The 9,103-nt window shown below is 40.7% G+C and overlaps 1 protein-coding gene across 1 annotated transcript in view; it reads right to left on the bottom strand.

Annotated features, from left to right (window-relative positions):
* LOC122560424 (cytochrome P450 2K6-like) overlaps positions 1-9,103 on the bottom strand; it is a 47,425-nt gene that overhangs the window by 12,071 nt on the left and 26,251 nt on the right. Inside the window, exons 11-12 of the mRNA XM_043711057.1 lie at positions 803-854; positions 139-288 (exon numbers count right to left, since the gene is read on the bottom strand). Coding sequence (XP_043566992.1) covers positions 139-288; positions 803-854 — 202 coding nt within the window. The remainder of the gene's footprint in view (positions 1-138; positions 289-802; positions 855-9,103) is intronic.

The raw sequence follows: 9,103 nt of genomic DNA on the forward strand, positions 1-9,103 counted from the left end.
GCAGAAACAGTGGTCTGAATGGTCCCTTTCTGTGATATAGATTTCTGTGATTCTTTAATGTACATTGGCATTCATAAATAATACATACAGGGAAAAGAAACAATGGTAATTCTGTTTGGTAACCTTACACAAACTCACCTTTATAAGCCTCAATCATTTTTACCAGAAAATCTGACTCCTCAATTATTTTGTCTTCAATGGTTTTCTTTCCCATTCCAAAATCTCGTAATGTGGTGAGGGCAAATCTTCGCATTTGCTTCCATGACTCCCCGTGACCAAAAGTAATACCTTAAATCCATCAGAAAGAAGCAAACACTATCATCACTCTTGTAATCCTCACTTAAACTGACAACTTTCCTCATAGAATCAAGGGCCTGACTAATGAGAGAACTAGTACACAGTGAAGTGAGAAAGGTTTGCATTTTTGTCGTAAATATTTCTATACAGAACTCTTCTAGAGATAACATCCAGGCATCCCAAATGTTTCAGTCACTGAGTTACTTTTCAGGTGTACTCACTGTTAGAATATAGTAAATGCACTAACCAAGTTACACACAATGAGCTTCCACTAACTATTTATTTTAGAGATATTGATGAAGGGACGAATAGGAACATAGGAAGAGGAGACCCCTCAAGGCTATGTCACGATTCAATGAGATCCTGGGTGACCTGTGACCAAACTCCATTGCTTAACAAATCAGCAACCTCAGATTTAAAATTAACAACTGATCCAGCATCCACTGTCGTTTGTGGAAGAGAGTCCCAACAACTGCAATCCTCTTGGTGTACAAGTGCTTCCTACCATTTTGCCTGCTTGGTCTGGCCCTGCTTCTCAGACTCTGCTGCCCCTCGTTCTAGAATCCCCAACCAATGGAAACAGTTTATCTGTACCTACTGTTTTTCCTGTTTATACCCCGTTTCTTTCCCAGTTTCTTTTCTTGTTTATAATTTTCCTATTAATATCTCAAAGACTTCAATCAGATCACCCTTTAAGAGTAAACAGGCGTAATTTGTATAATCTTTCCTCATAACTTACCATAATAATAGCTAGGACATCAGGAAAAAAAGTATTCTACTGTACTTTAAGTAATACCATGAGACACTTTACTCCCACTGGAGAGAGAAGATGGGAAGAATTCCAAGAAGCGTACCTCTGACAATATAGCATTCCTACACTACCTGCGAGTATTAACCTGGATTATATGTTCAAGTCTGGAATGAAACTTTAGCCCACACTATCTGACTCAGAGACAAAAATGATTATGACATCACTGAGTGTAGATTGTATGGCAATGCAATGGGCTCCCTCCACAACTTCAAGCTGTGTTACACTCAACACAGGATTGATGAATTGATGGTCGAACATGAGAATGTTTCATTTCACAGCACCATTATGTGCTCATACATCTTTAAAAGCTTTTTTATTTAAACAGTCAAAAAAACTGTCACAAAGCTAGTCTCTTTTTTCTATAGCTGTTCAGTGGCTCAAGGAGACTCTGTCCTTGATTTTTTTCAGAGGTGCAATAAACCAGGCCGGGCTCCGATCAGTCTGGTTTCATAGAGATGAAAAGGATTTTGAGAGGCCTTTTGTTTATTTGTAAACAAATGAGACTTCAGGCCAAAGTGGTCAGGCTTTAGAAGCGACCTGTATAAAGAAAGAGGAGTGGTCAGCTTTCTGAGCTGAGCAGTTTAGTTCAGTCTGACCTGGTGAGAAGTTCAACAGGGAGTTGTGTAGGAACTCTCTCTCTCTTTCTGTCCTTCAACTTCAACCTGTAAGCATGTGTTCCATTTATACTGGGTTATAAAGGGAGTTTGCTTATTGGGACTGTTGTGCATATTCGGAATAGCATCTTTAAATCTAGTTTGGATAGATTGCATTCTGTAAGCATTTTTTATTCTGTTCTTTGTGTTTCATTTTAATTGTGTGAATAAAATTTTGTCTGTTTTAAAATCTAGTAGCTATCGAGCTATCTTACTCCGGGTAATTTTCACTGTACACTTCCAAAACAAACTGCAAAGTTATGGTCTGGGGCTGCCTGTTTAAGAATATTTTGAGTCATCTGGCCTTTTCCACAACAGGTTGGGGGCTCTTTGCGGGATTTTAAACAGCGAATGTTCGGTGTTAGTGTCTTTAATTCGAGTGTTGGTTTTGTTGGGTAGACAATGCTTGGGTTAGTAATGGATCTTTCAGACGCCAAAAGATTTCTGGATGTAGATGCGCTGACTTTGGAAGTTTTGCAAAAAGTGAATAAGACCAAGTTGCAAGATTTAGCAGGTAAACTGTAGTTGGAACTGCCTGCTTGTGTGAGGAAAAGAGAGATAATTACAGCAGCAGCTCAGCATTTAAACCCGCTGGAGAAACCATCAGAATCTGTAGAGATGGCAAGAATTCAATTGCAAATGAAGCAGCTAGAGTCAGAGGCAAGAGATAAGGAAAGGGCAGCAGAAATGAAACAGTTTGACTTACAATTAAAAGCAGAAGAGAGGGAAAAAGAGAGAGCACCAGAAGAGATAGAGAAAACAGCGAGCTTTTGAACTTCAAAGACGAACGCTTAAAAAGGAAAGTCAGCTTAAAAGGCTGGAGATAAAGGCTGAGGATAGGCTTAGTGAGGATGAGCAAGCCCCTGATAATCAGAAGCCTAGTGAGAAACTGTTTGTTTAAGTATGTTCAAGCATTGGCTGAATTTGACGAGAAGGATGCGGAAGCCTTTTTCATCTCATTTGAAAAGGTGGCTTAACAAATGCAGTGGCCAGTGGCAATGTGGGTTTTGTAGATCCAAACGAAATTTGTAGGTAGGGCTAGTGAGGTATTTGCATCCCTCTCAGAGGAGTTATCTGCATAGTGTGCAAAGGTGAAAAAAGCCATTTTACGTGCACGTGAGCTTGTACCAGAAGCCTATAGACAATGTTTCAGGGCTCTAAGGAGGGACCCTGGTCAAACCTATATTGAGTTTGAAAGGGTCAAACAGTCATTTCAATAGATGGATAAGAGCTTTAAAAATCAAGCAAACCTATGATGCCCTTAGAGAGGTAATTATTTTGGAGGAATTCAAAAATTCACTGCCCGAAGTAGTCCAAACTCACGTGGAAGAGCAGAAAGTTAAAACAGCAAGGTTAGCAGCTGAAGTGGCTGATGATTATGAGCTGGTCCATAAAACCCGGTTTGGCTTCAAGAATCAATTTCAGTCAATGAGGGATAGAAACTGGGGCAAAGAGAAATCCTCATGTGGAAAGGGAAAGGTGGATCTCAGTGAAGATCATTAGGATAATGTACCACAGAGTTAAAAAAGAGACTCTTGAGAGGGACAAAGAAATTAAAAAGATCTGGTGTTTTCATTGTAGTAAAGTGGGCCACATGAAATCAGTGTTTAGATCCTCCTCTTCCTCACTCTCTCCACTCTGCAGGCACTCCTGATAAAGGGTTTTTACCAGAAACTCCGATTTTCCTGCTCCTTGGATGCTGCCTGACCTGCTGTGCTTTTCCAGCACCACTCTGATCTAAACTCTGGTTTCCAGCATCTGCAGTCCTCACTTTTGCCGACATAAAATCAGTGCTGGTGGGCTAGGAGAAAGCCAGATGTAGGAAAACCAGACAAGCCTGGAAGTTTTGTTGGGCTAGTAACAAAAAGCACAAGGCAACTTAGACAACTGCCTCAGAGTGTACAAGATGATCAGAAGTTGATTAAGAAGTAAATTCCAGATCTGCTTAAAGCATAAGCATGCAAGGGTAAAGTGTATTCACGTAGGCCAGGAGTAGTAGGTAAGGAGGTTACAATATTATTCAGTCTGTAATGCTGAAGGATGAGGCGATATGTACTCCTGAGGGTCTATTGCCAAAAAAGGTACTGGTAACGTGAAGTCATGGTAAGAAAAAAATTCTCAGTTATGTAAAGTGAGGCTAGAGAGTCCAGAGAAGAGTGGAGAATTTGTGGTAGGAGTAGTGGACAAACTCTCAACTCCAGGAATACAATTTGTCCTTGCAAATGATATAGCTGATTCACCGGTAAGCATGTTGCCTATTCTGGAGATACAGGCAACTGAAGACATGGAGAATGTTTATCCAGGGATTTTCCCTGATTGTGTGATCACAAGATCACTGAGGCATAAGCTGAAGCAGGAGAGATCAAAAGGCACCGATAAGGAAGCTGACATAGTGTTATCTGAAACTTTCTTTGATCAGATAAATGGAACAGAGAAGGAGCAAATAGGTAAATATGCCAGTATCTTTAGCTCTACTAAACTGATTGAATTACAGCAGAAAGATGAGGAGTTAAAATAGTTAGAGCGAAAGGCATTTACTGAGAGAGAAAGTGAATACATTCCTGTGTGTTATTACTTAACAAATGATGACTTAATGAGGAAATGGAGACCATCACACATTCAAGCAGATGAGAAATGGACAGAGATTCATCAAATTGTTTTGCTGGTAGGGTGTAGAAAGGAGATGCTGCGAGTGGTGCATGAGCGACCACTTGGAGGTCATTTAGCGGTGAGGAAAACACAGGCTAAAATACAAAGACATTTTAGTGGCCTGGACTACGCAAATACATAGTTGTATTTTGCCAGACATGTCATATATGTCAGCTAATCGGAAATCCACAGCCAGTAATTAGACCTGCACCTTTAGTACCCATTCCAGTGTTTAAGGAACCTTTCACAAGAGTCTTGATTGATTGCGTAGGTCCCCTACCTCAAACAAAAAGGGGGCATAAGTATTTACTAACAATAATGGATGTGTCGACTGGATTTCAAGAGGCAATCCCATTATGCATCATCACAGCTAAACGGATTGTAGAATTATTACTTAATTTTTTAAAAAACTAGATATAGACTACCAGTAGAGATCCAGTCACATCAAGGATTCAACTAGACATGCAAACTATTCGAGTTTATGGGTAACTTGGGAATAAAACAATTCAAATCTACTGCGTACTATCTGGAATCACAGGGAGCACTAGAGAGAAGGCATCAAACACTGAAGGCCATGTTGGGGGCTTATGATCAGGATTATCCAGGTGATTGGGATAAGGGAATTCCACTTGTATGTTTTGTGATCACAAATGCACCGAATAAATCGACCAAATTCAGTCCATTTGAATTAATTTTTGGGCATGAAGTAAGAGGACATTTGAAATTGATCAAGGAGAAATTAATAAGTCAGAATTCAGAGACTACCTATTTGGACCATGTGTCAAATTTTAGGGAACGGTTAAATAGAGCTGGAGAGTTGGCTAGACAGCCTTTAACAGTATCACAGCATACAGTGAAACAGGAAGTGTATAAGATATCACAAATTTGCAATTTTGCAATTGCGGATAAAGTATTGGTGTTACTTCCAGGTAACAGGTCAGCCTGTAAAAGTAAGGTTAAGTGGACCTTATCAAATTGAGAAGAAATTGAGTGAGGTGAACTACTTGATAAGGACTCCAGACTGGAAGAAATCTCACAGAGTGTGTCATGTGAATATGCTCAAAAAGGAATTTTGATAGGGAAGGAAAGCAAGAGGAGAAGGTGTAAATGATTACAGCACAGAAGGAAGAACCAAGTTCAGAGGATTCTGAATTGTACATTCCTCAAATCAAATTAGACAATGAGGAAGTTGTCAAAAATTGGGATAAGTTATTAAGTTACTTTCCACAAGAAAATCAAAATCACCTGAAAGAGTTATTACTATCACATGGGGAGATATGTAAAAATTAATTGGGTAGTACTAACCTAATTGTGCATGATGTAGATATAGGAGATGCTGTTCCGGTTAAGCAACATCCTTATAGGCATAACCCTGTAACACTGGCACAGATCCAGGAGGAGTGCATGCTCCAAGATGGCATAAACAAAGTGAGTTACAGTGACTGGAGCTCACCCATAGTCTTGGTTCCAAAGCCAGATGAGACCTAATGGTTATGTGTGGACTATTGCAAAGTCAACGCCGTTACAAAGACTGATGCATATCCAATTCCACAGTTGGAGGGCTGTTTTAAAAAAGTGGGACCAGCAACTTACACTTCGAAGTTGGAGTTGCTCAGAGGCTACTGGCAAGTACCTCTGTCAGAGAGGGCAAAGGCGATTTTGGCTTTCGTAATGCGAAATGGACTATATCCATTCAAAGTCATGCCATTTGGTATGAAAAATGCTCCAGCCACGGTCAGGGTGGAATGTGTTGGTGAAGTTGATGAATTGCTCAACCTCCTCGCGGGAGCACGAGGTGGCGCCAATGCAGTCATATCCATTCAAAGTCATGCCATTTGGTATGAAAAATGCTCCAGCCACATTTCAGAGACTGTCTAATAAGGTCATTGCCAGATTACCCAACAGTGTGGTGTATATTAACGATTTGGTGATTTTTAGTCACTCATGGAAGGAACATTTACAGCATTTATCGGACTTGTCCAATCAACTTCGGAAGACAGACTTGGTGGTTAACTTAGCTAAAAGTGAATTTGCCAAAGCCCAAGTCATCTTCCAGGGCCATGTTATTGGACATGGAAAAATGACTCCATCAGACGCAAAAACAAAAGTAAATGGGGAATTTCCCAACTGTCGACAAAAAATTGATACTATGGTTCCTGGGGTTGAGTGGATTTTACCGAAAGTTTGTGCCTTGGCTATGTGGTAAGAAAGGAGGGTTGCATCCAATGCTGCCTGCTGACTGGAGTGGCAGCTGTGCCCATGTAATGCTGCTACACAAGGTTGTTATATTGCTACATGTACAGCTTGATGCTAGTCAGTCAGCTCTACACTGAACTAAGTGATGGTATCTCCCTAATCCAATGGTTCGGATTGATAGCATAGGACAGCAGAGATGTATATCTAATGAGTTTAAGGCCCTCAATGAGAACTATACTGTCAATGCCCTTGTAGCCTTAGGGGAAAAATTGGATGCTACCACCAAACTATCATGGCAAAACAGACAGGCCTTAGAATGGATACTGGCAGAAAAAGGCAGGGTTTGTGTGATGTTTGGGTAACATTGCTGTACCTTTATACCTAACAACACTAGCCCTGGGGGATCTTTTACTAAAGCAATGGAGAAATTAAAGAATCTGAGACAGGAGCTAAAAGACAATGTGGAGTTTGGTCATCAAGCTTTTGATTGGCTGAATAATATATTGGGGTCTTGGGGAGAATGGTTTGTCAAGATTGGTCTTATTGTAGGTGCAGTTTTACTTGTTGTCGCCTTCGTCTTTTGTAGTGCCTTACCTTTTATCAAGTCTTTCTTAGTTCTCGTCACTATACGGCAGCTTGTGGTCATTTCAGCTAACCCCGGAAGTGTATCCTCCTCCGACGGAGTCTCACTGCTTTACTATTACAACCTGACAACTGCCATGGTGCACAGGACATGTCCACATGAGAACCTTGATGCTACTTCTGATGAACTCACAGGTCCTAGAGTGTAAGGGGTCTTGGGTCTTTTTTCCTGTTCTAGTTATTGGAGGACAGGGTTTTGGCCCAAGGGACTCCAGGAATGGAGGAAGAACCCTTTAAGACTCAGACTCCAAAAATTATTCAGTCCATGTTGGGACATAAACTGTTTGTATTGGACATCAGAGGGTCTGAGCTTATTGACTTCTTTCTCTAGGTGAGACTAGTAGGTCTCAAAGGGGGAATATGGAAAATAAAGAGCATGAAAAGCATGGGAAGGGTTAAAGAATGAGACCACTGGTAATCTGTTACAAGCAGTCTGTGGAATATTACACGAGTCAAAAGGTCACTGTGACAGGATGGAGCCACTGTGACAGAATGAGATAAGGATAGTGGATTGCTGCTAGCAGAGTCAGATTGGGGCTGAAAGGTCACTATGGCGGGCTGGGATAACAACAATTAGTAAAGTCAGCCTTGTCTGCTAAATACCATCATGGCAGTTTGTGACAGGTCGGGACAATAAGTATTTAGGATATGACGATAAATATCTAATCAGTAGTTAGCAGGGTCAGCCTATGAGAGAAGACCATTGTGGTAGGTGGGTGGTAAAATATCTAATCATGACATTAGAATGATATTAATTAGGGCCTGGGACGGAAGACCATTGTGACAGAGGTGGTCATAAAATATCATAATATTAAGTAGAATGTTGGAAAAAAAACCATAGTGGCAGAGGTAGAGGGATAACAGGAACTAACATCACTGGTTTATGATATATCTGGAGAGAGATAACTCTGACTAACACAGTTAGGCATGCTGATAAGCTAACAAAACATGATAACAAAAAGATATAAAGAGCCACGGACCCTTAGGTTCGTGGGCAATCAAGAATTTGTGGTTTTCTGTTTGCCAACAAAAGACCGACTTCTTCACATCTCCTGGTGAATCTCTACATTTTCTCCACAACAAACTTTAGCAGTGTGGCTGCTCCGCACACTGTATTGTTCAAAAAGGGCAAGAGGTTTCAGTGGACAGTGGACTGTCAAAAGACATTTGACAGCCTAAAAACTGTATTACCCACAGTCCCAGTATTAGCCACACCAGATTACATAAAGTCTTAAGGTGACTATCAATGCCAGTGATGTGGGTGTCAGGGCGATGCTCCTGCAGGAGGATGATAAAGGGATAGAAAGACTCACTGGGTATGTTTCCAGGACTTTGAACGTACATCAACAGAAATATTCAATGGTAGAAAAAGTCTTTAAGCTTGGTGTTGGCCTTACAATATTTCAGTGTTTATATTACCAGCAATGCATCTGAGACAATCGCACACACTGATCACAATCCATTAACATTTGTGGAAAAGTTTAAGGACAAAAATGCCAGGTTGTTTAAATGGAGCTTGTTGTTGCAGCCATTCATTTTGACAATTGTGCATGTGGCAGGTCATGAAAATGTGATTGCCAATGCGATATCGAAACTCAAATGAGATATGGGGGCGTTCGGTGTTGGGTGTACCACGGCCTGAATTTGCATGGGGTTGTGCATGTTTCTAGTTAGTATAGTGTATCTATGTTTAGACTACTAACTGGGTTTTGAAGGATTAAAATGAAGCCATCTTTTGGTGTTGATGGTTCATTTTTTAAGCGGGGAGGGGGAGGTGTCACAAAGCTAGTCTCTTTTTTCTAAAAGCTGTTCCTTGGCTCAAGGAGATTCTGACCTTGATTTTTTTCAGAGTGGT

The sequence above is a fragment of the Chiloscyllium plagiosum genome, chromosome 21 (genome assembly GCF_004010195.1).
Source record: "Chiloscyllium plagiosum isolate BGI_BamShark_2017 chromosome 21, ASM401019v2, whole genome shotgun sequence".
In the NCBI taxonomy this organism is placed as follows: Eukaryota; Metazoa; Chordata; class Chondrichthyes; order Orectolobiformes; family Hemiscylliidae; genus Chiloscyllium; species Chiloscyllium plagiosum.